Below are 25,879 nucleotides of genomic sequence, written 5' to 3' on the forward strand. Positions count from 1 at the left end.
TCAGTCCAAGTCTTCTAGCAGCACCCAGTCTGCATCCTTAACACTAAATGCTGTGATTATTACATGCAACAGGGTACACTTTTTAAATGAACTTTGGTTGCTGCATGCATACTTTGAGCATGACATGCACCTCAGCAAATGTGTATCTAATTGCTGCACACCCAAAAGCGTGACAGACCGAGTCCTAAAGAAGGGAGCTGCAACAATTATCCTGAAAAGTATACAGTGCACCTACTGAAGAAAAAGGAATTCTCTTGACAACTTTAAGAATCTTTCTTCATAATGAGAGGAATTTGATGCAAACCTAAATATACAACTATATGCATAACAGGCATTATGCAAGAAAAGCCTCACACCATGGCAGATAAATAGCATTTATTAAGATCAAAATCTCAAATATTAAATGACATTAAGGCATTTAGTATTCAGTTACCATTTATAGTACAGTAAAGAGGATTTTTTTCTTTGATACAAGACAACAAACCTGTACAAAAAATGGTTTTCCAACATGGGAGAGTGGCTTGTTTTTTTCCCCCAATGTCCCGTAATTCATACAATAAAATCCACATGGTAAACTACTGATTATCCAATGAAAAAAAGCCAACAAGTCATAACATTCAGAAAGTCACTATCAGTAGGACAGCTCCACCCTGATCTCCTGTAAAGATATACATGAGGAGGACTACAACAGACGCACACTGGGCTGAACTGAGAACACATACTGGTATTGTAACCACTTGTTCTTTCAATTTGAATTTGTCTAGATTAGGTGTGTGGTCCTTTTTGCACTAGCATTTACAAGCGTCACGTGTTGCTACCTTCTCTACCCTTAACTTGGAGCTAGTTAGTCAAAATCACAGAGCCAGAAACTTACTCTGATTTCAGGCAATAGTGTTACTAGCAAGCCTATAGAAACTCAGCTGCATCACCACCACGTGCAGGCTGTTTAACTCGATTTAAAGCAGAACCAAAAGCTTCAGGCTTTGTCTCCACTAGCACTTCTGCTGGTAAAACTTTTGTTGGTCAGGGACGTGGAATAAAACCCAAACCCCTGACCAACATAAGTTTTACCAACAAAAGCACCGGTGTGGACAAAGCTATGTCTGTGGGACGCTCTCCTGCCAACATAGCTACCGCCGCTCGTTGGGGGTGAGTTAATTATGGCAGCGGGAGAGCTCTCTCCCATCCTCAGAGTGGCTATGCTCTTACAGCAGTGCAGCAGCAGTGGTACAGCTGTGCAGCTATAAGGTCAGTAGTGTAGACATAGCTCTCTCCTGGCGACAAAGAGCAGCTACACTGCTTACCTTACAACAGCGCGGCTGCAGCAGCACAGCCCTACCGTTGTGAGGTGTGCAATGTAGACATGGCCTAGGTCTAGACAAATCCTTTGATATAATTGTGTTATGTTCCCTTTCTGCATTTGTAGAGGAACACATCAAGAAGGCTTTATTTAAAGGGAGTTTATTTTAAATGAACTATGCTGTCAAGTGATTAACCACTTTTAATATTTTTATTCCATTGGAATGAGAACTTCAGGAAATGGTCACAATATCAGAGGATTCACTAACAGAATTTTACTATATTCTTACTGCAGAGTAAAACAATATAAATTAACACTGCATATTTCACTATTCTTTTCAGCATTCGACAGTTAGAAACCAAATAGGCTTTCAAAAAGTTCAATATAGAAAAGGCGCACTTATCTTCCCTTTAAGGCAAGTTTTTGTTTGTGAAGAAAAATGTAATACCAGAATAATCTCTGGATAAACATCTGTGCTCACATTTAATAGTTAGGAAATTGTCCTTTCATAAAATGTTCCACTCTGACAAGAGGAAAAAGCTATTAAGAGAAAGATGTTGACCCAAATTGCACTGTATTAAAAGGTGAAGTTTCCTTGTATCAAAGTCCATTATTCATCATCTTTAGAACCCGTTTTGCTTAACTATAAAAGACAAAGAAAAAATGTTCAGACACATTGCATTTATTAGGAATTAGGAACTATATTTCTTTTTTACACTACATACAGGCCTATTCAGCTAGCACAAACTCATCAACCTAATGCATCAAAAAGTTCAAATGACTCTCAAAACTAATCGTTTATAGCTTTTATACATTTGACTCATTGTCATCTGAATTTAAGACTCTGCTTTCCCATTTTTATGAACTATTTTACATCCAAAACAGTATATTCTACAGTTAATCTTAGAACGAGTTTAAGCTTCATTAAAGACATTAGCTGAAGTTATGAACGTTTCCATTTAATAAGAAAAGGCTGATACCAGTCCACAAACACATTTTCGAAAGTCAAACAGATTCAGTTCCACACATTTCTGCAACAAATTGTCATGAGTGGATTATTTAGAGTTTAAAAACCTTGATAGGGCCCATTTGCTGTAGTTTCAACACTATGCTCTGAGGTATGCTGACAATAGGTCATACCAGTGTTCAATCAAATATGTTTTGTTATAAAGTAGAACTTGTTAAAAATAGCAATGTTAATTTATATTCCAGCAGAAGAATGGTGGAAATGGCCAATGGAGGAACTAACAGACCAATACTGTCTGTTTCCTTGTACTCCCCATTCTGCCTATATCCATCTGTCTCTTGTCTTCCAGTTAGTCCCTGCCCCAAAGAGTTTATAATCTATCTTTTTTTTGTTCTGTTAGTACATCCCCTAGCACAGTGGGATCCTGATCCTAGGTGCTCCAGTAGTACAAATCAATAATTGATATTGATTAGGCCGGGAAAAAGTTCTTTGTGGGGAGAGGAAGGCAGAAGGTGCAGGCATGCAGGAGACAATGTGGGGCTACTGCTTAGGAGAAACGCAATTGCTGAAGTGGCTCCTTGCTTCTATTTATCCAGGTCCCTGAAAATCCTGGCTGCATCCCTATTAGTTGCCCATGTGAAGTCAGCACATTCAGCGCATTCTGGAATTCACAGCTAAATTACATACTGAAAGTTCTCACCTCAAAAACTTCATTTGAAATGGTCAAAAGATAAACCCTGAGTTTAAAGGAGGAATGTAAGACAGTTAATGCTTTCACATGGGATACATCTTAAGTTTCAGAAGAAATATGTATTTTTAAAGTCTTATAAGGGATTATCCTTAGGCTCTATAGAGAAATGGGTAACCATAATCACTAATTCTTGCAGATTTTTTTTTTTAAAAACTATTTCTAAAACTTGAAAATACTTACATGCTGGATGTATACAGAAAATCATCAGAGACCACAGTCAAATCCAAATGTTGTTAGGAAGAAAAGCAAAAAGACAGATTAAATATAATTTATCATTACATCTGCAGAAAAACCAATGTTCTGATGCAATAATTTCACAGTTGTAACAGTCATGTTACCTTAATTACATCCACCCAGTTCCATCCTCGAGGAAGCTCCCCTTTGTGATCTATAGAAGAAGCAGTGTTTATTTTCAGCTCTCAGACTACAACAGCTAGACTCTAGCAAGATGTCATATCTTTAAAAGCTGAACTCTCATATTACTGGTCTGGCCAACACAATATCCAACAAGAGAATGCATGGAAAGCAAGGAACTCGCAGTCCTAACTTGACGCAGGTGTAGCGTGCAACTCTGTGCAAACTTCCCCAGTCAGGAATTGAGGTGAATAAGCAGAGCTAATTGCCATATCACTGCTATGCCAGACAGTTTCTGCTTCAGGCTGCTGTCACTGGTGAAAAATTGTTTGGTAGCTTTATGAGTTGAGCAAGTGAAAACTGGGGTGAGACCCAATTCATTCTCACTCGTGCCCCAAGTTGTATCTGAACCTGTCTTTGAAGGTACAAAACTATCCCGAACACACTGTACCATTTTCAAGACTATATTGCACAAACCTGTTTTGTCTGCTAGCTTTCGTTTCTGGGTTTTGGACAACTGCTCCTTTTTGTGACTTTTCTTACTTGATGGAGCTACTTCATGAGTTCCAATTGAGATGTTATTGCCTACAGATGTCTGAGAAATATAAAAAGTATAATTTAAATGCCTCTCCAACAGTGATTGAGCTGGCAGTTGATATCTAGGTATCACCCTGATGGGTAAATTCCAAATGTTTGATTTCTTATTGAGACCTCCCAAATGTTTTAAATTACATTAGTACTGAAAGATACCTGTGCTTTATCACACAACAACCATGATCATAGTTCTCAGCAATAATTTAAAAGTAGTACTAATATTTCTTATGTGCTTACTGTGGTAGCTAGACTGATTACTTCCATAACCCCTGCAACTGCATATGTCCTGACTACTGCTTAGTGGGGATAGAAGTGGTTCCCTGTTGGTGTTGCCAGTACCACTCACCAGTTTAAAAGATCAGTGAAATGAGTTAGAAGTGTGGATCGGACTCCCTGCACGCTCATACAATTCTTTATTCACAGCACAAATATACAATGCCACAAGGGCTATTTATAATGCTACGTGTATAGTAGAGCCAATATGGAAAGGCAGAGAGAGAGTCTACAGAAGGAACCTGTGTGATTCTAGCATTGAAAGACAGTATGATTGTACAATCATTTCCAAGGAAGGTTTCAGTAATGTGTTTGAGCAAAAACACTGTCACTTTAAGTAGAGCTAAAATTCCAGTTTCAAAGTCAAACATGAACTAACTCTGCAAAAGCTAACTTTTTCAACTAACTTGGTCAGTTTATTTTCAAACCGAGGGCAGGTCTACACTTAACACTGCATCGGCACAGCTACACTGATGCAACACTTTAATGAAGATGCTCTATCCTGATGGGAGAGAGCTCTTCCATTTGCGTAGTAATCCACCTTCCCGAGAGGTGATAGCAATGTTGATGGGAGAAGCTCTTTCTCTGACACAGCACTGTCTATCCCGGAAGTTAAGTCGGTATAACTGTGTCACTTGAAGTGTGGATTTTTCATACCCTTGAGTGACTTAGTTATACCAATGTAAGGCTCCGTCTACACTGGCACCCCACTGAATGGCAAAAGTTTTAATGACTGAAAGCTCTGGTGTGGACAGCACTTTATTGGTGGGAGCCGCACTCTAGGCAATGAAGCTACCACCCCTTGTTGGAGGTGGTTTTATTTTGTCGGTGACTACACAACGCACCTTACAGTGTTACAGTGGCAGAGCCGCACCGTTGTAAGTTGAGCAGTGTAAACACAGCATAAGGGCTTGTCTACTCTACTGGCCAGATCGATGGACAGCAACTGATCCAGCAGGGGGTTGATTTATCATGTCTAGTATAGACGTGATAAATCAATTGCCGCTCGCTCTAGCATCGACTCCAGTACTACGCCTCAACGAGAAGGGCAAGGGGAATCGACAGGAGACACACCACAGTGAAGACACCGTGGTAAGTAGATCTAAGTATGTCTCCTTCCACTACATTATTCACATAGCTGAAGTTGCTTAACTTAGATCGATCCCCATCCCCGTAGTATAGACCAGCCCTTAGTCTGTAGTGTAGACCTTAGAGTTTGAACTCTGTTAAATTCAAGGCTCTTGGGATGCCTAAAAACAAAGACCCTTTGTTTGTTTTCAAAAAAGAGTACATTTACTGCTCATCAAAAAGAGAATAGATTGACAGTCATGGAGTGTGAAAACTGTTATTAACACACACAAAAAAACCCTCAGGTACAGTACAGGACAAAAGCACCATTTAGTTCTCATGCCCATTTGATCCTTGGCCTCTTCAGTAAGGTGGATAAAAGATCTGAATTACTTCCAGAAGGTGGTAGTTGTATTTCCAATATTGACACTTGTCCAAAAGGAACCATCACGAGACCACCAATTCACTATATTCTGGCCACTACTAAAGTATGTGGATTTAAATCTAGTCATCTAGCAGCTAAGGTTCAATATCTTATAAAGAATACCATTAGCCACTTGTCCCAGTCTCAAACCTTTCCTACCTACATTTAGCTTCTTGCTTTCCCAGGCCCTCTACAGAGAAAAACTACATCAATGGGGGCCCAAAACTAGAGGCTTCTCTAATACAAAACAGAATAACAGCGAGCATGGAAAATTTGAATAGGAGGCTGAATAATATGAAGGATAAAGCTTCAAATTTTTCTGGCTCAAGTGGAAGCTCTCAGGAGTCAGAACATCTACGACAGGATAATTCTAATGTAGTTCTGAACAAAAATTATAGATGAAGCAGATAAAAAATGGTGCATAAGTGCTTTCTAGAAACACTTTCATCAAGTTTCTCACTCCAGGTGAAATGCTGCTTTAACAGATCGGGTTAAAAGTGAAGGTCCCCACTCAAGCCAGCTTGATGGAATCACTTTGAGCAGAGTTAATGTGCTTGGCATGTGCTTCATGTTCTAAACTACTGAGCCATTTAAAGTAGAATCAAGAAGTGTCATTTAACAAAATTTAATATTTTTATTTCCATCACTAAATAATTTCATTGATTGGTTGTGTCTGCTATTCCTTCCCTCACTCAAATATTTAATTGTTCAGAGCACAAGCATAGCTTATCCATTCTAGAGACTTTCTTCATGCTGCAAGTCAAAATCCACATTGGCTCTCATTAACTGTGTCTTGAACTAGTTCTGTAGTCACCATTGGATACAAACTGGCTGTGTTAGATTCGGAAGTTGTTTCTAATCACTGCTTCTCTCTCATTTCTCTTCCAGAAACTTTTTGGTAAGGTGGCTGAACACCAAATAAACTTCCAGGTTACAGCCACAGAGCTGTGCTACACTTCCTTTCATCTACTTTTTTCTAGCCACTATCTTGGTGACATAGCATACTGGCTTGCACCTCACAGACATGCTCCGGAAGTTTTCCAGTAGCGATGTGAGGTGTTTAAATATATAGTAATTAAACATTCTATTCTCTTTGTTGTATTAAAAAAAAGTTCATATTTATAGAAACTATTTATAAAACTAAAATAGATCAAAACACAAGTTATAGACTTACCACAATATGAACAGGTTGATTTTCCATGAACAATTCTTTATTATCTTTGGCATATTCAAAAAGTGTGTATGTCATGGCAGTTCCAAGATTAACTTCAACTTCTTCCATTAATTTATCCAATATACTTTGTTTTATAGCTAAAGATCTAAAAGAGACCATAAAATCAAATTACAGGCCCAAAGAATTCAAGAATTTTGTAAGAGAAAGACCACATGTAAAACGAGGAAGTAACTAAAATACTTACTAAAAAAACTAAAAACTAAAAAAAGAGGAAGTAACTAAAATACTTACATGGTGTTGTTGAAGAAAGCATTCATGGATATGTTTGGAGCTGTCTGTGGGTATGTTTCTGGCCATGAAATTTCTATTAGGAAGGCTTTGGGATCGCCATTTTCACCTATCTGAAAGGAGGTAAAACACTTTAAAATGGGAAGCCTCAGTCTGTTATCAAACCTTAGAGACAAGGTGGGTGAGGTAATGTCTTTTTATTGCACCAACTTCTGTTGATGAGAGAGACAAGCTTTCCAACTGACACAGCTCTTCCTCTCAGAACTGAAAAAGAGCTTCTGTGTAGGTCAAAAGCTTGTCTCTCTCATCAACAGAAGTTGGTGCAATAAAAGATATTACCTCACCTACCTTGTCTCTCTAATATCCTGGGACCAACAAAGATACAAAAACACTGCATCAAACCTTAGTGTCGTTTAGTATGTGAATCTTTCATTTGACTTTGTTTACCCAGGTTATTTTTAAGGCTATGGCTATTCACAGTAACCAACCATCAAACTATGCTTGAAAAAACATTACTGATAGTCATTTTAAATTTAGATATACAATAGTATAACCTGTATTCCTCAAACTTTTGACAGAACTCAATAGATGTTTAAAATTTCTATAAAAAGTCTTGTGCAAATTTAAACATTTTCTGTCAGTGTTTGCAATCCAAATATTTTAGCATTCTACATGAGAACCAGAAAATGAAACCTGCTTTCTCTTCACTGTCTAATCTAAATAAAAACCAAGCAGCATAATGATGGGGAAAAAACATATGTTTTAGTGACCTTTAATGTCATAAGTAATGGGTAAGATTTTTAAGACTTATTAAATTGCAATAATTGTCTCTAGGGATGGGAGGCAATAAAGACAAACTAACAAGACAGCTAATAAAAATTGTTCATCTAAGCCCATCATACTCAGGCAACTCCTAAGGGAAAGCCTTGTCCACATTTAAAGCGTGCATTACTTTAACTAAAGGTGTCATTTAAAACAGATTTAATTAAACCTGCATAAATCCTTCTGTGGCCACTTATTTCAGTTTCTGTGGTGTATTCCTATACATGCTCCCACCGGGGTTTTCGCTGGCCTAACTATAGTGATTTTAAAAGCACCAAGTAAAAGTGTGAATTTTTTTTTTTCCTTGTGGACAAGGCCTATTCTTTTCAGGGCATGCTGCAAGGCTAACTCAGGCATGCTGAAAGGCGAACTCTGGCTTTGTTGGATCTACATGGAAGGAGCAAGAGAAGGGACAGAAAAGATTATGTAAAGAGGATTGTGAGCAGTAGGAACCTAATATACTCAATATTAAATATAGTTTATATTTACATTGACTCAGTTTCAAATTTCTTCATAGTAAGCTTTTCGGGAGTGATGTGTTGCATGTTGCCACTATTTGAGAAATCTTTGTCATGTCTTCTTTTGGTCTTATTTTATAATTTAACTAATCAATGTGCTGGGCAGTACACTAACTATGTTCAAGAGAACAGCAGACTAATCCTTTCAACTCTATTCCACTGACTTTCTACCTAATGAAAAGTATAGCCAGATCTGATGCTGTCAGATTATTCTTTCTATTATAATGGATTGGTTTTCTTTGCCTTTCAGTAAAGATTCAGCAACATTATTGCATTCACTTGACACTTGCAGTTTTGAAAGTTACACAAGATTTTTTTTTAAATGTCATGATCTATTTTCAATATACCTTGTGTCATAATAATTAGTGAAAGACCCAAACCTGTAAATACTTACTTAACTATACTCTTGTGAGAAAAGTCAGTAGGACTATTCATGTGAGTAAAATGAAAGAAATCTGTGTTTGCAGGACTGGAGCACAAGTTATTTACTTACTCCATCTGTATTAGTTCCCTACAAGTTCAATTACAGTTGTTCAGGTTTTTTCATGACAAATTATACTTTACTTATTCCTCTATTACTACTGATGATTACTATTGTGATGTTTGCTTCTGTTCAAAAAGGTAACTATCATTACATTTAAGTTTCTCAGGGCAAGTTATTTTGAAATTATGTAAAAAGGTACTTAGTGCCTTTATTGCTAAGTAGTTTCAAGAAATACCATCTGTCTCAAGAAATGCTTTGTAATGGACAATGTGCAGAATAACTTTAAATGAATGATGTATTACACCTAATTAAAGCTTCATGTGGTCTTACCCTATACTGAAAGGAAACAGGACTAAGTTCTTTGAAACACTCATCTCCTTCATAAATAGAACGTAATGCTTCTAGCTCCATCTGAAAAGAACAGATGGAGAAAAAGGTTAGCAATTTCAATCCGATACTGAACTTTGTATAAACAGATGAGTGTCAGCAAAATATACAGAAATCCACATTTTGTTTTTCATTAAAAAAATAAACAAATTAAAATTTAGGCAATAATTGGTCTAGATATCTTGTCTGATAGTTCAATAATCCTATTTTAGGTTAGTGGAATGTGAGTTCAGCAAACCTGGCATGCTAGTCTGAATTCAATTTACTTTCTACAAACCCATTCCCCATCTTGGCACATTTTACTGAACTCTAGAAGCCTGCTTTTTAAAAAAACAAAACTTTATTAACTTCCCCAAGAAAATACCAAACATCTGTTTCAAGAATGTTTCCATCCTCCCCATATTACTTTCTACAAAACTACAAGAAAGGGATTTTATAAGTGAGAAGGGCCCAGAATATCTATTAACCCCCAAGTAACTATCACAGAATGACAGGTTTCAGTGTTAGTCTGTATTTGCAAAAAGAAAAGGAGTACTAGTGGCACCTTAGAGACTAACCAATTTATTTGAGCATAAGCTTTCGTGAGCTACAGTACTCCCTTTTCTTATCACAGAATGACTTTCTACGGGGTATTTGCCATTAACAAAATATAACATGCTGTTGGCTGAATTAACACGATCACATATGATATGTACATTGCATATGATCAATGTATTAAAATATTTTTAAGAATTTACCAAGTACAAAGATAACTATCTAGGACTATGCCACCCAAGAAACAACTGGATTGATGTAGCATTCAGTTAAAAGTGCAAATGCTCTGAAGCTGACCTGAAGTCTCCCTGACAGACTCTTCGTATAAAAAAGAGTAAGGAAAAAGTGCACGCCAGAACGCTTTAGGTTACTAGTAGAGGACGCCGTCGGCTGACTCTTCTTGGAGCGTGTTAGCTAAAACTCTGGGAGGAGACAGGTGTGGTTTCTGCTAACGTTACTGATTTATTTTTGCACCATCTTTCCAAGTTAGGTTTTAAAAACTAGCCCGGAGGAGCGGTCAGCGCCGCGATGGGCGGAGCAGGGCGGGCCGGAGACCTCGGAGCCCTGGATCGCGGAGCGAGGGGGCAGCCTCCGTCCCGCAACAGCCCCCGCGTTCCCGGGCCAGGCAGGGCGGGCAACAGCCCCAGAGACACCCCCCCAACCCCCAGCCAGAGCGCGGAGAAGCCGGGTCGGTGTCTCACCTCCTGGTCCTCGTTCGCCGCCATGGCCCCGGGCCGGCAGCCCCCGCCTCGGCCTCAGCCCAGGGATTCTCACAGAGTGCAGCAACCGCTACCCGACCCAGAAACCACACGCGACCACAGCGCGCACGCGCACTGGACCGTCACCAAGACCCTCACTGCCTCCCCTAGCCACGCCGGGGCTGCTGTGTTGACTACCTATCTTGCGCTATGATTGGGCTCTCTTCCATAGCGTCATCACTCCCGCTCATCAATTGGCTAAATCTTGTGGCCGAGCCTCTTTTCTCTTTCTCTCATTGGCTCCTACGACGGTTCTCGAGACCCAAGATTTGACGTTGTCGTTGAGCAGGCAACGCTGATTGGTGGAATGGACTGTCACTCCTATCCTCATGCTCTTGCTTCCGGAGGCGAATCTCAATCTCTGTTGCCGCTCAGTAGTGGATTGCCGGCCTCTGCTGCGGGCGGCGCCGTTGGGTAGGGGCCCGCGGAGAGCTCGCTGCCTGGAGGTGGTAGGACGGAGCCGCTGCTGGCCGCGCCGGCGGCTGTTTACTGTGTGGCTGCCCGGCCGGCGGGGCAGGGTCCGGGGCGGGCAGGGGGAGAGGGTTGAGGCGGGTCGTCGTGGGTCTGGCGCTGGCGGTGGGTCAGAGGCGGTGGAGGGGCTGCCCATGGGAACTGGGTAGGGGCTGGGTGGGGGCGGGGGACTAGCGGTAGGGGCTGAGCCTGGTCTTTAGGCGTGGGGGGGGGGGGGGGGGAGATAGGACGTGGTGCCTCTCCCGCCGGGAGCTGCTCCTGGTTATCCTGCTCATCACTCGCTCTCTGAGCTTTTGGCACATAATGCTAGGTTTCAGGAAACGCTTTGTCCCTCCCCGCCCCCGCGTATGTCCGTTACTGGCAGGTTGGGCTATGCCTTGGGTCAAGCTCCACTGCCCAAAAAACACACTTTTCCTTCAGTGAAAACATGATTCCTTAATATAATTTATATAAATTAAACAACAATCTGTACTGTTGTTCTATTCCTATTTCTCCCAATGCACCATGTCTATAGACATCATGCTTTTCAGAGCAGGGACCATCTTTGTGTGTGTGTATGTAATCCTATTATATTTTCCACTCCATTCATCTGGTGAAGTGAGTTTTAGCCACGAAAGCTTATGCCCAAAAAAATTTGTTAGTCTCTAAGGTGCCACAAGGACTCCTTGTTGTTTTTGCATCAAACATGAGGGTGCTAAAAATGACAATGCCACAGTGAGGAAGAACATGCTTCTTGCTGTATACAGTACGTGGCTGATGCAAACCTTATTTAAGCAGGCTGCTTTTTCTAGTAATAACAGATATAAGCCCTAGCCTGTAATTGACTCTGCCTGAGTAGAACCTGGGCTCTGCAAGCTAATGGGTTTGTTTATGCAGATACAACTGCAGGACTGGGACCATCAGAGTTCTCAAACCAGGCCCAACTTACCTCCTCAACTTCCAGTTGCAGCCCCATCCACATCTGGGGTAGGAGGGTACTTGATGAGCTTATCTGTATGCCTATAGTTAGTGGCCCTTTGGCTCACAACTTCGCTAATAGTGCCAGTGTCTGAGCAGTATGAATAAAAACAGAAAAGTTTGATCTTGCTTGAGTTGCACTGGGTGGGTTTTTTTCCCCTTTCTGGTTCTTCCCCACCCTCCAAAAAACACTATTGGCTGATTCTTATTGGAGTGTGTTTTTTTGTTTTTTTTTAAATCCCTGTATCTTAAAATTGCCTGTATTCCTTTGCCCAAATAAGTTTTAAGGTGAGTGAGCAGGCTGGATTTAACTTGAATCTTAAGTGAAAAGACTAGTTTAGTGCATTTTTCTCAAAAAGATATCTTTTGTGTCTAATCAGAAATTGCATGTTTGAAAGGGGATTTGAAATAGGGAGTATTCTTGTTTTTCAGGCATTCTGTAAAACTTCAAGATGAGCCCAACACAGTGGGACTTCCCTGTGGAACTATGTTGTCGACCTATGGCCTTTGTAACCCTCACTGGCTTGGATGTAGTATATAATGCTGTTCATCGTGCAGTTTGGGATGCCTTTTGTGCAAACAGGAGAGCTGACCGAGTACCAATTTCTTTCAAAGTTCTTCCTGGTGACCATGAATATCCAAAATGCAGAACAAAGGTATATAGTCTGTGGGGTTTTCTTATGAAGACTTAAAATACATTAAACATATTATGCAAACTATAAAATGACTTACTGTAAAGTGTTTGCTGTTTGTGATTATTCTGTGTAAATATTCAGTCAGAATAAATTAACTATTAGAAAGTTAATTGAAATCTGGAAACATTGCATGATAAGGGAGCACTATCAGTCTTAAATCAAAAATTTGAACAGTTTCATTTTCATTTCAAATATCTATTTTTTAGATGTTCCGGAAATTTTTTAAAACAGCTGTTTGGGTGAGACAGAGCAAAATACAGTATATGCAGTCTACTTGAATCTCTGTAGTGAAACTGAGCCGATGTAAACTAGTGTGACACTTGATAAGCAGCATAGTCCAGTGGTTACTTATTACAGTGGAGAGTTGGAAATACAGAAACCTGGATTCTGTTCCCTAATTTTGCGTTTTAATTGTCTGTGATTTAGGACAAGTAACTTGCATCTTTTGTCAGTTTCCCGCTCTGTAAAATGCGGGTAATACTTACTTAACTTTATAAAGCATGTTGTGATCATTGGATGACAGGTACTATGGAAGTTCAAAGTATTTTATTTTTCCTGAAGTTGACTTTTCTTTACTGTCAGAATCTCTCCTCCTTCCGACACCCCCTCCCCTCTCACCTATGGAAATCTATTTTTGATAATGTTTCAGTGGCATACATCTGGTTCTTGAGCCAATGATGGGGCATGATGGTTTAAAAAAAAAATCCCACCACACCTTCTCCATTAGGAAGCAGACACTTGAGAGCAAGATTGACAGAGGAAAGATCAAGTCCTCAGGACTGATCATGGACACATGGAATTCCCCATGCACGTGAGACAGCAAAAATAAACATGGTTGGTAGCTCATTTTAATAAGTTTAAATTAATATTTTCAGAGAACATCCTATGAGTGGTACATTCCAAAAGGGATATTAAAGACTGGCTGGATGAACAAACATCTGAATCTGGTGCCAGCTCTTGTTGTGGTGTTCTATGAACTGGACTGGGATGAGCCACAGTGGAAAGAAAAACAGTCAGAATGTGCTACTAGAGTTGAAATTGTCAGGTACAGTTGTTTGTTAGGTTATAAGTATTAACTTGTATTTGTATTAAGTGTAGGTTTCAAAATACTTGTACGTACCGTAAAGCAATTTCATCTTTTTTGTTTTAAAAACAGAATTTTGTGCTGGGCTGATAGGGCTCTTGATTGATTTTATTTTTGAAATTTATTTTTAAGAGGATCTAAAGATGTCTTATTTTAGAATGTAAATTGGCAAAGTTGCTTTGGATCCGCCCTTACTTCCTGTTTTCTAAAATCGGTGAGATTAAATGCAGTTGTTACGATCTATCCGAGAAAAGGAGAGAGAGTATGTATCTCGTGGGTGGTGATGTGCCTTTTATACACAATTTTTAATGACTTTAAAAGTAGACTGAAAGTCATTGTATAAACATGAAATATGAGCTTATCATTGCAACTCTTCTATTTCAGGCAAAGTTTGCAGGGAAGAAACACAAAAGTTGCTGTGGTTTTGATTCAAAAGAAAACACCCTTACCTCCAGGTACTAAAAGGCTAATCAAACTGCAGTGTATGCAAATATGAGGACCACATTTTCAAAGGGACTTTTTATCCTGGTCATCATTTGTGCACTTTGCATGCAGTTCTCATGCACAATGATTTGTGTGCACAAAAATTCACTCCCCGTTATTTGCACGTACACAATGGATGCTTTGCTCTGAAAAATTGGCCCTAAAAGTCCAGGTGCTTTTTCATTACCTTTTTTAACCAATTTAAGTTCCTCAGAACTATGACTCTTTTTTTTTTTTTTAATGTCCAGCTTCTGATACTGTGTATCAAGCCTAGTGCAAATATGACTGTATCCTATCCTACAAAGCAGTTGTCACTTAATGCTTACCTGGGATCAGTTAAAAATAAACTCTAATTGCAGCTGATTAAAATGCTGCAGCTTCAGTGCAGCTTTTAAGTGTAAGAATATTCAGTTGTCATGATGAATATTTCCCTTATTAAAATGTCAGATTGGAGCAGGTACGATGCTTCAGGTTCTTCATTAAGCCCTTGCATTTCACCATTCTCCATACTTATTTCTGCTCACTCAAACTGTTATGGGAGCCACATTTTGAATGGGGGTGAGAGGTGTTTGTTATGAAGTGTACACTGTACATTTTTACTCTCTTGCCAAACTTTGGCAAGGGATAAATTCGTCACTGTCTGACTGAATGTCAGTCATTGAGGAAAGAAATTTGAAGGGGTTGCATCCTAAATCAATCTATCCCAAGCTGTAATTACATGAAATCATGGAATATGGAGCTTGTTTGTTTTTACTTTTTACACCTTTAAAAGTCACTGGTGCAGAGCTACAGAAGTGAGGTTTTTTTCTGTCAGTGGCTGTTTTTTGGATTTTTTTAAATCACATGACTAGTACCATAAATTCATCTGTAAAGTGTTTTGTGAGTACCCAGCCTGTTCCTCAGGTCTTCTGGGGATTATTCAGCCACAACGGTATTCTGCTAATCAGAGCCTTGGTGTTTCAGATGACCTGAGAGAAAGTCCTATATTTTTCGGTGTATCACCTTTTCCATAGCTTGTGATAGTCCAGCTTTGAAAAGAGTGTATTTGACACTGCTCTGCTTGTTTGCATGCTCTTTTGATTTAATTAGGGGAAGATGTTATTGCTTCAGAAAGAGCAGCAGCTTTATGTAATGCTTGTGACCTCTCTGGAAAATCCTTGTTTGTGCTACCACACACTGATCATCTGGTTGGTTATATTATAAGGTAAGTGAATTGGTAAAAGACTTTTCCTACAATGCATTTTTTCCAGTCTATTAAGGAACATATGATATGCAGATATCAATTCTCCCGTACATCAGCTGTAGAGCAATTGCAAACTTACATTACTCATATTTTAGTCCGTCGTTGAAACACTCCACATCATGCTGAGTCCTGATGAATCCAATGGGTTTTTTTTAACCTTTGTCCTTTTTCCATAAGGTCATGTTATGATTGGCACCTTCCCTCTGAGTAGGCCATAAAACTTGCTACTATATGGACTTCTGGGAGATATTGGCAGGAAACCCAAAGACTGCCTTTGGTTCACTCTGGGTCTTTTTAGACACTTGTACAGTATGTCTAGGCCTATTGGTTAAGGGAGATTGAAGCTACTGCTAGGTTTTTTCTGACCTATTTTACCATAATGTTAAGATAGAGATCTTGTCTAGACCTTGGCATGTGTTTGCTTTTTCCTTGTCTGCCTTCATTAGGGGTCTTACTTTTTCTGTATACACCAAGTACAATACAAGCTGTTTTATCCGGCATGTTGGGGGAATCGGGGGTGCTGGTAAGTGAAAAATGTTGGCTAACTAATGTAGGTCGACCTACAGCCACTGAAGTAAGTCAATTGGTTCTTGGTGGCCAGGCTACACTCCTTCTGCCTGTGGTGTGTCCTCCCCAGGAGCACTTGCACTGTCTGAAGTGGGGCACTGAGAGCTGTGCGGGGCTCACGGTGGGAGCCCCCCACCCACCCGGGATGACAGCCTGAGTTGTGAGGCCAGCCTGGGCTCAGTTTCATACCAGACAGAGTACCAGCAGTGAAATTGATGTTCTTGTCTGTTTCATGGCTTCAGCTATGAGCCCCATGCTGCTGCTCTGAGCCAGAGGCAGCATGAAACTGACAAGAATGATAACCAACTGTTGATGTCAGTAACTGTGTCTAAACAGACATTGTCGCCCTAACTACACCAATATAAATCTCTTGTGGAGGTGGAGTTATGTCGGTGTAACAGGCCACTTACTTTGTCAGCAGCAGCATTCTAGTGTAGACACTGACATAATTAGGCTGACACAAACTGCCTTATGTCGATCTAACTTGTTGGTGTAAACCAGGGGTAGGCAACCTATGGCACGTGTGCCAAAGGCGGCACAAGAGCTGATTTTCAGTGGCACTAACACTACCTGGGTACTGGCCCCCGGTCTGGGGGGGCTCTGCATTTTAATTCAATTTTAAAGGAAGCTTCTTAAACATTTTAAAAATCTTATTTACTTTACAACATACAACAGTAGGTTAGTTATATATTCTAGATTTATAGAAAGAAACCTTCTAAAAACGTTAAAATGTATTACGGGCAAGCCAAACCTTAAATTAGAGTAAATAAATGAAGACTTGGCGCACACCTTCTGAAAGGTTGCCAACCCCTGGTGTAAACCAAGCCTGAGTAGCTTTTCCAACCTGAAGCGCTCTTTGTAGCTCAAAAGTGTATCTCTCATCAACAGAAGTTGATCCAAAAAAGATATGACCTCACCCGCCTTGTCTCAAAAATATTCTAGGCAGATAAGGTAGGTTAAAACAAATATCACAAGAACGTCTAATTTAGTGATTTCCTGTTGGTACCAAAAACTTAAGTTTGTATGTTTTGGGGTTGTCTTTTTTTTTTTTTTTTTTGTTGGCTTACAGTGATTGTAGACGGAATAGTGTTAAATAGACTAATTTAAAGTACTTTAGATTCTCTATATACTAAAAGAACTTCTTTATTTGCTTACAAAGTGATGAGCAATTCTCTCTTACAGATTAGAGAATGCTTTTTATGAGCATGCACAGACCTACTACTATACAGAAATAAGAAGGGTAAAATCTCATAAAGAATTCTTGAATAAAACAACACATCAGGTAATGCTACTCCTTTTTAAATAAGATAATTCTAAAAATATAGTTGACGTATCCTATATATGATACACAGGATATATATATATATATTTTTAAATATCAGAATGTTAAAACAAAACACAATTATTTTCACACTTTTTTTTCTTTTTCACTTTTATCCTAGATATGGTCCTTTTCTTACCTTACATCAAATAAAATGAAATCACCTTTAAAAGGTGAAACTTTAAATAAAAAATGACAGTGGAATTAAATCCAGAGTTACATACTGAGAACTCCCACTTCTCAGACTTGTGGTAGTAGTGTTTTTCAGAATAGAAACAAGTTTTCAACTCACTTTTTGAAAATAGAATTTCTGTGCTGAAATCCTTTTGATACTTCAGGCTGACTTAAGGTGTTCCAGAAAATAACACACCAAATTCCAGGTGTCTTGCTGCAATCTCTGCTATTTGCGATGTCATGGATTGATGTATTTTGGGATATCCTCTCTGAAACGGGAAGTGTTAAGCAGATTTTTAAAACTTTGCAAGTGGGGAGAAATTATAAGGAAGCTTTAGTGTTTTTCTGTGCAGTGCTCTAACTCAGGCTGTAGAGGGCACTTACTACAGACTTCCGGGCTTAACTTGGTTCTCATTTGTTTCTTTTCACTTCACCAAATACTGGTTTTGGCACACAAACTTGTGTGGCAACCACCCAACTATCCTCCAACAGGACAAGATTGCCTGTAGAGCCACAAGATGTGTCCTTAAGGTGTCTATTCAAGATCATTGATGGATGGTACAAGGCTGTCCCTCTTTCTTTTGGGGTGGGAGCAATAAATTAGATTCAGCAAAAGAGCTCTGTGTCATGCTATTGAACAACTACTCATAATTGTTTTCTGTGATATCAATACACTTTCTTATAATTCTGCATACTTCCAACTAAGTTACCTGTGATTTCTCTGAGTATTAATTTTATTCCAATTTTGTAAATGTACTCCGTTTAGATTATTGGGACCATTAAAATATTGATTGTGTTTCTCAGCTTTTATTTGTGAGACATCAGTTCAAAATAGCATTCTTCAGTGAGCTGAAACAGGATACACAGAATGCTCTAAAGTAAGTAAACTTTCTTTTTTCACAGTGACTTCTCTTACTATTATGATAGCTTCAAGGTTAGTGAAATGTAAAACTTAAATTTATATTTGGGCATTTGTAACAAATCAAGCAGTCAATATTTTTGAGCTTATTCTACAGTGTAACAACTTGTGTTTTTGTTAGTCTGTTTTGTTCAGAGTAAATGTTGATACAAAGAATCTTCTTGAGTTTGTGTTCAACTTCTTCATACTTCAAATATGTTTCTGAATTTACATTGATATAAAATAACTTTTAGAAGTACAAAGGTTAAGGTTCCAACTTCAACTCTAACGGATGTGTTGTACATTAAGACCTAAATAGCAATGAATTAAACTCTATCTTTAAGACAAAGGGCATAGAAAATACTCTAGACGCATACGCACTCACACGCCCCTTTCTTCCCCCCCACAATTGCTCTTGGAGCCTTAACTGTTGCATTTCCTTAATGATGTGCAGCTGTGCAATCTTAATGTTGCTTTAAAATGACTTTTGCATCTCATTCCATGTTTATTTACTTTCTTTAATGAAAATTTGGAGAGGCATGTATTTGCCTATTCTTAATGTCAGCATTTAAATGGTCTCAATTGGGCTCTAAAGGTCACATTTCTATTAAGATGAATGGAATATAGGAAAGGTAAGCTCCTAATCTTTACTATTATTATTTGTCAGTATCTTCTTAATAAAAAAAAGAGTCCACCAGTTGACCGGTTTCTTACTCATGTTTAAAGTTGAGCGTGTGCTTAATTGCTTTTGTTGGATAGACTTCATAGTCAGTTGCATGCTTAGAGCTGACCCTGAGGTGGTATTACTTAGCGTATCTTGCCAAGGAAAAGCATTTCATGGATACTTTCTGCCAAGATTTCTGAATTTCACTTTTGAATAACATTTGAATTACATTTTTATATGTATCTCTGAAACCAAAAGCTGTAACTCAATCCAAACTTCACAATATCCTCATTTACTTTTTTGTTGCTTAACAAAAAAAAGTGAGCTTCTGACTTCTGTGCTACATCCTTGAATATGTGCTACTATTTATGAAATCTGAAGATGTACTAGTATTTCAGAAATGTTTTTAACATTCTTTTGGGAAAATGTAACCCCAGTGTTCTTTTGACTATTGCAGTTTGTGTTCAGTCTGCCTGTTTGTAGAGATCAATGAAGCAAAAAAGCACAGAGTTTGAGGGGTTTTTTTCTTTTTAAATCACCCTTAAACTGCTGATTGGAAAAAGGCAGGAAAGTTTTTTGTCATGACCAATAAATAGAAAGTGTGCTTGAGGATGTTGTGAATGCAGAGTCAGTTGTATGTGTTACTGTTATCAATGAGCTTTTCACCAAAAAAAAATATTTTCATTGAATGCAGATTTTCTTTTTCAATAGTCATTCATGAATAATTGCTTTGGTACTGCCAACGCACCTAACTTCTAAACATTCATATTTAGAAATTACAGAACTGCATATAATCTTGTACATGAATTGAGGGCGCATGAAACGAACATGTTGGAAATCAAGACCATGGCAGGATTTATAAACTACAAGGTAACAAATGTGTTGTAACCTTTAGCAAACCTGTAAATTTTAAAATATGAAGGTAGCTGAAGGACTCAATCTGTAAAGATTTAATTTTAAAAATACATCTCCTATATTACTGCTTTTAGAGCATTATCTAGTTCTAAATTACTACCCGACTGCAGGCCCCCTAAATTCCAGCTTGTGGAGGTTACTTCAAATTCCAAGGAGAAAATACCTTCTCAGTAGAAGTTGAGTTCAGGTGTTTAAAACTGTGATTTTATTTTTTTAAGGGGCTAGACCTTACTGGGGCTCAATCCCATGAAGAGCTTAGCACCCCCTCAATTCCCAATTGAAGTCAGTGGGAATAAACAGCACTTTACAGAAACAAGTTCATGTAGCCTATAGATTATTGATCCCCCCGTTTTTAAAGGTGGAGAAGGAAAAGTAATCCTGAGGAAAGAATGGCTCTTCCTTTGGAAGAACAGATTTTAGAGGTCCTTGGGTCAGCAAAGTGTCTTCCTACCTACCAATTTAAAAAAAAAAAAATGTTACTGGAGCTGGTCCTCAACCAGGCCCTTGAAAAGGACATCCAGCAGGTTTGGATTACTGCAGACTTCATAGCCTCTGTGGGGAAGATCTCCAAAGCGTTTCTGGCGCTGTCCATCCCTCCTCTCCCAAGTAGCTCAGCAATTCTATGCTGGATTTGGGAGTGTGTGTGGTGGTCACTCTCTTCTGAGGTGAGGTTTGGTCTGTGCCTTTGATCTTTTTTTTTTTTTTTTTTTTTTTCTGGAGAGAACTCATCATTCAGTTCTTGCCATAATTTATATGGAGGGCCATGGGGATAATATGTGTCACAGAACCCTGCTTGCTTCATATAAAATGCTATAAGGTGTTATATCTAACCTTCATTTTTATATTGTTTTTACTTCTAAATTGTTTGGGATCTTATCATTTACCTACTACGTTTCTAATGTTAGATTTACTTTTAGAAATTTGAACTTTGAATAGACTGTTGATAAAGATTTTCAAGTCTTTCTTTTATTTTGATTCTTGTAGATTTGTCGCCTCTGTTTTCAGCATAACACCCCATTGGATGCAATTGCTCAGTTCAGGAAGCACATTGACTTGTGCAAGAAAAAAATAGGCAGTGCAGAGTTGGCTTTTGAGCATGCTGCCTGGATGTCTAAACAGTATGTTTTTACTAAGTAATACTTCCATTGTAGCTCATGTATAAGTATTTCACAAAGTTAATTTTTTATGTCTAGAGAAGCATGAAATTCTGAATTTTCCTTCATGAAAGAGATGTAATAGATATTAAAAGATATAATATCATAGTTATGCATTTATTAGTTTAATTGTCCTGTGTCAGTGTGCTCTGCATTAATAACGGATAGTAATTCATAACTGGTGGGAATCAACATGTGGTACCTACTGTGAGATTTAGAGTTTGATCCTACAGTTGTTATTAGAAGCTTTGTCTTAACTGATTTCAGCGGGAATTTAATCTGAAACTTCATAATGTATGCCAAGCTCACAAAGACATCATATTATCATAACATTATACTGGGTTTTAAACATATAGTAGACAGCAGGCCATAGCTATAAATATTGCTCTCCTCTGGGGGGGGAAGGGAGTGGTGTGGGGGAGGGTTCTGCATGTTGGGATTGCCCCAACTTAGTGAGGAGGAGTTAGGAGGCATTCATTGTCATTGCCCAGTCTTTATTTGTTCTGCATGTAAAGGGAGGACTTCAGTATCCAGGGCAGCATTGCTCATGAGCACTGAATGCATGTGGAAATTAAAACCCAACACATTTTACAAAACATATAACAAATATTTCAAAATAGCTGTGCCCTGACCCTAGCAGTTCTGCACCCACATGAATGCAGTTGTAGGAATGGGTCACTGAGATTCAAAAACCTATGAAAGCCTTGGATGAACTGGAGCTTTAATTTAATTTACAGTGACACTTTAGTTCAAATCTGTTGTGTATTGTACTTAACCATAGCCACATATATCATACAGTTAAAGCTTAATCTTACATTTTATAGTAAATATTAAGGTAAAAAATGTTGTTGTTTTTAAAGATTTCAGGCCTTTGGAGACTTGTTTGATGAGGCTATTAAACTAGGCTTGACAGCAATTCAGACTCAGAATCCAGGTTTCTATTACCAGCAAGCGGCATACTACGCACAGGAGCGGAAGCAACTAGCAAACATACTCTGTAACCATGACGTAAGTTGCAAACTGTTTGCCAATCAGCTAACTTTTTGTTCTAAAGCTTTATTTATTAAAGTTTCACTGTAGTATAGATGAAGCCAAATCCAACAATATGCCTTTATTAGCAAATCTAGGAACAGAAATACCCAGTACGGTATTTGGAAGGATTGACCATGAGTGAATAAATAATCATCACTTTATCCCAAATGACCTCAACTGTTAAAAAAAAAAAAAAAAAAAAAATTTTAGTTATGTAGCAGATTTTAAGTAAAATATTTTCTAAATGTTTTTAAATTTTTCAGCACTTATCTGGCAGAAAAAGTCTGAAAGAGGAGCCCAATTTGTACTTCGCTATGAACACTTATGTGTAATTATACCTAAGTATACTTTCACACTGACCTGTGTCAATCATTTAAAATATGATGCTAAATTCCTACTGATACTACTTACCTGTCACTGCTGGGTAATCTTGTTAAGCACCAGTTAAAAAGGATATACAAAACTGCCTATGACTGTGCAGATTTTAAAAGGAAAAGTAATTAGTTTACACCACTTACAAGTTATGCTAAAAACAAATGAAAGCAAATAGGCTGCGGTGTTAGACTGACTTGAGAACGTAAGAATGGTCTGACCCACTACAGCCAATGGTGCATCTAGCCCAGTATCCTGTCTTCTGACCGTGACTAGTGCCAGATGCTTCAGGGGGAATGAACACAACAGGGCAATGCCATCCCATCATCCAGTCCCAGCATCTGGCAGTCAGAGGCTTAGGTACACCCAGAGCACGTGGTTGCATCCCTGACCATATTGGCTAATAGCCATTGATGGACCTATTCTCTTATCTAATTCTTTTTTGAACCCATTTATACTTTTCACCTTCACAACAACCCCTGGCAATGAGTTCCACAGGTTGACTGTGTATTGTGTGAAGAAGTACTTCTTTATATTTGTTTTAAACCTGCCGCCTATTAATGTCATTGAGTGACCCCTCCTTCCTGTATTATGGGAAGGGGTAAATAACACTTCCTTATTCACTTTCTCCATACCATTCATGATTTTATGGTGTCATCTCTCTCCCTTAATCATCTCTTTTCTAAACTAAACAGTTCCAGTCATTTTAATCTCTCCTCATATAAAAGCTGTTCCATACCAGTCATTTTTGTTGTTGTTCTCTGTACCTTTTCCAATTCTAATATATCTTTTTTTGAGATGGGGTGATGAGAACTGCATGCAGCATTGAAGTTGTGGGTGTGCCATGGATTTATATAGCGGCATTATTATTATCTATCCCTTTTCTAATGGTTCCTAACATTCTGTTAGCTATTTTTACAGTCACTGCACATTGAGCAGATGTTTTCAGAGTTCTATCCACAATGACTCCAAGATCTCTTTCTTGAGTGATAACGGCTAATTTAGATCCCATCAATTTATATGTATAGCTGGGATTATGTTTTTCAATGTGCATTTTTTTTACATATACCAGTATTGAATTTTATCTGACATTTTGTTGCCCAGTCACCCAGTTTTGTGAAATCCTTTGTAACTCTTCAGTCTGTTTTGGACTTAACTATCTTGAGTAATTTTGTATCGTATCGTCTGCCATCTTTGTCCCTCACCATTCACCCCTTTTTCCAGATCATTTATGAATATGTTGAACAGCTCTGGTTCCAGTGCAGATCCTTGCAGGACCTTATTATTTAAGTCTTTCCATTGTGAAAACTGACCATTTATTCCTACCCTTTCATACCTTTTAACCAGGTACTGATCCATGATAGGACCTTCTCTCTTATCCCATGACTGCTTAGTTTGCTTAAGATCCTTTGAGTAACTTTGTCAAAGACTTTCCGAGAGTCCAGTACACTATATCAACTGGATCACCTTTGTCCACCTGCTTTATGACACCCTCAGAGAATTCTAATAGATTGGTGAGACATAATTCCCTTTACAAAAGCAGTGTTGACTCTTCCCCAACATATTGTGTTCATCTGTGTGTTTGGTAATTCTGTTCTTTACTACAGTTTCAACCAGTTTGCACGTTACTGAAGTTAGGCTTACTGACCTGTAATTGGCAAGATTTGCCTCTGGAGCCTTTTTTTTAAAAATTTGTATTACATTAGTTATTCTCCAATCTTCTGGTGCAGAGGCTGATTTAAGCAATAGGTTTCATACCACAGTTAATAGTTCTACAATAGTTCCTTCAGAACTCATAGGTGACTACCATCTGCTCCTGGTGACTTATTACTGTTCAAATTATTAATTTTTTCCAAAACCTTCTCTATTTATACCTCAATGTGAGACAGTTCCTTAGATTTATCACCTAAAAATAATGGCACAGGTGCAGGAATCTTTCACATCGTCTGCAGTGAAGATTGACGCAGATAATTCATTTAGCTTCTCTGCTACGGCCTTGTCTTCCTTGAGTGCTCCTTTAGCATTTGGGTTGTCCAGTGGCCCCACTGATTGTTTGGCAGCCTTCGTGCTTTTGATGTACTGAAAAAAAAATTGTTGTTAGTTTTTGTCTTGTTGCTCTTCAAATTCTTGTTGTGGCCTACCTAATTATACTTTTACGGTTGACTTGCCAGAGTTTATGCTTCTGTTTTCCTCAGTGGGATTTGACTTCCAATTTATAAAGATGCCTTTTTGCCTCTAACCATCTCTTTTACTCTGTTTAGCCATAGTGGCATTTTCTTGTTGTTGGTCATTACTGTTTTTTTTTTTTGTTTTTTTTTAATTTGGAATATACATTTAGTTTGAGCCTCTATTATGATGTTTTGAATAGTTTACATGCTGCTTGCAGGCATTTCATTTCACTCTTGTGACTGTTCCTTTTAATTTCTGTTTAACTACCTTCCTCATTTTTGTGTCATTCCCACCACAGTAGCATTTAAAAAGGGGTTTCTTTGGTATTTTCCTCTCTACAAGGATATTAAATTTAATTACATTATGGTTGCTATCACTTAGTGGTTCAGCTATATTCACCTCTTCGTCCAGATCCTGTGCGCCACTTAGGACTAAATCAAGAATTGCCTCTGCCCTTGTGGGTTCCAGGACTAGCTGCTCCAAGAAGCAGTCATTATTCGTGTCCAGAAATTTTATCTCTGCATCCCATTCTGAGGTGACATGTACCCAGTCAGTATATGGGGGGGGGGGGGTAGTTGAAATCCCCCATTATTATTGGGTTTTCTCTTTTTTGTAGCCTTTCTATCTTTCTGAGCATTTCACTGTCACAGTTGCCATCCTGGTCATGTGGTTGGTAGTCTATTCCTACTGCTACACTCATTATTCAAGCATGGAATTTCTATCCATAGAGATTCTATGATACAGTTTGAGTCATTTAAGATTTTTACTATATTTGACTCTATACTTACTTTCATATATAGTGCCACTCCCCCACCAGCATGATCTACTCTGTCATTCTTATAAATTTTGCACCCTGGTATTACCATGGCCTATTGATTATCATTGTTCTAACAAGTTTCTATGGTGCCTATTATATCAGTATCCTCATTTAATACCAGACACTCAAGTTCACGCATCATAGTATTTAGCCTTCTAGCATTTGAA

General features: G+C 38.5%; 2 protein-coding genes across 6 annotated transcripts in view; one reads left to right on the forward strand and one right to left on the reverse strand.

Moving 5' to 3' along the window:
* Window positions 1-360: 360 nt before the first annotated feature.
* RWDD4 (RWD domain containing 4) lies at window positions 361-10,813 on the reverse strand. 2 transcript variants are annotated; one of them, XM_048847900.2, is made up of 7 exons: window positions 10,640-10,812; window positions 9,348-9,428; window positions 7,197-7,306; window positions 6,906-7,050; window positions 3,850-3,967; window positions 3,199-3,406; window positions 361-1,943 (listed from the first exon to the last, which is right to left on the reverse strand). In XM_048847900.2, the coding sequence occupies exons 1-6, from the start codon at window positions 10,661-10,663 to the stop codon at window positions 3,348-3,350; spliced, it is 537 nt and encodes a 178-aa protein (XP_048703857.1). In that variant the 5' UTR covers window positions 10,664-10,812; the 3' UTR covers window positions 361-1,943; window positions 3,199-3,347. The 2 variants fall into 2 exon arrangements, with proteins under 2 accessions (XP_048703857.1, XP_048703858.1); XM_048847901.2 differs by lacking the exon at window positions 9,348-9,428 and having other exon boundaries at window positions 10,640-10,813.
* A 185-nt stretch (window positions 10,814-10,998) lies between these two features.
* TRAPPC11 (trafficking protein particle complex subunit 11) overlaps window positions 10,999-25,879 on the forward strand; it is a 41,026-nt gene continuing 26,145 nt past the window's right edge. For 2 of the 4 annotated variants that reach the window (XM_048847896.2, XM_048847899.2), the window contains exons 1-10: window positions 11,003-11,142; window positions 12,557-12,780; window positions 13,695-13,864; window positions 14,288-14,358; window positions 15,476-15,590; window positions 17,379-17,478; window positions 18,496-18,569; window positions 20,027-20,123; window positions 21,153-21,286; window positions 22,183-22,330. In XM_048847896.2, the coding sequence (XP_048703853.2) occupies window positions 12,577-12,780; window positions 13,695-13,864; window positions 14,288-14,358; window positions 15,476-15,590; window positions 17,379-17,478; window positions 18,496-18,569; window positions 20,027-20,123; window positions 21,153-21,286; window positions 22,183-22,330 (1,113 nt within the window). In that variant the 5' untranslated portion in view covers window positions 11,003-11,142; window positions 12,557-12,576. Of the gene's footprint in view, window positions 11,146-12,556; window positions 12,781-13,694; window positions 13,865-14,287; window positions 14,359-15,475; window positions 15,591-17,378; window positions 17,479-18,495; window positions 18,570-20,026; window positions 20,124-21,152; window positions 21,287-22,182; window positions 22,331-25,879 lie in introns of all 4 variants that reach the window. The other 2 variants (XM_048847897.2, XM_048847898.2) reach the window with 2 other exon arrangements.

Source organism: Caretta caretta, chromosome 4, assembly GCF_965140235.1.
Source record: "Caretta caretta isolate rCarCar2 chromosome 4, rCarCar1.hap1, whole genome shotgun sequence".
Taxonomy (NCBI): domain Eukaryota; kingdom Metazoa; phylum Chordata; order Testudines; family Cheloniidae; genus Caretta; species Caretta caretta.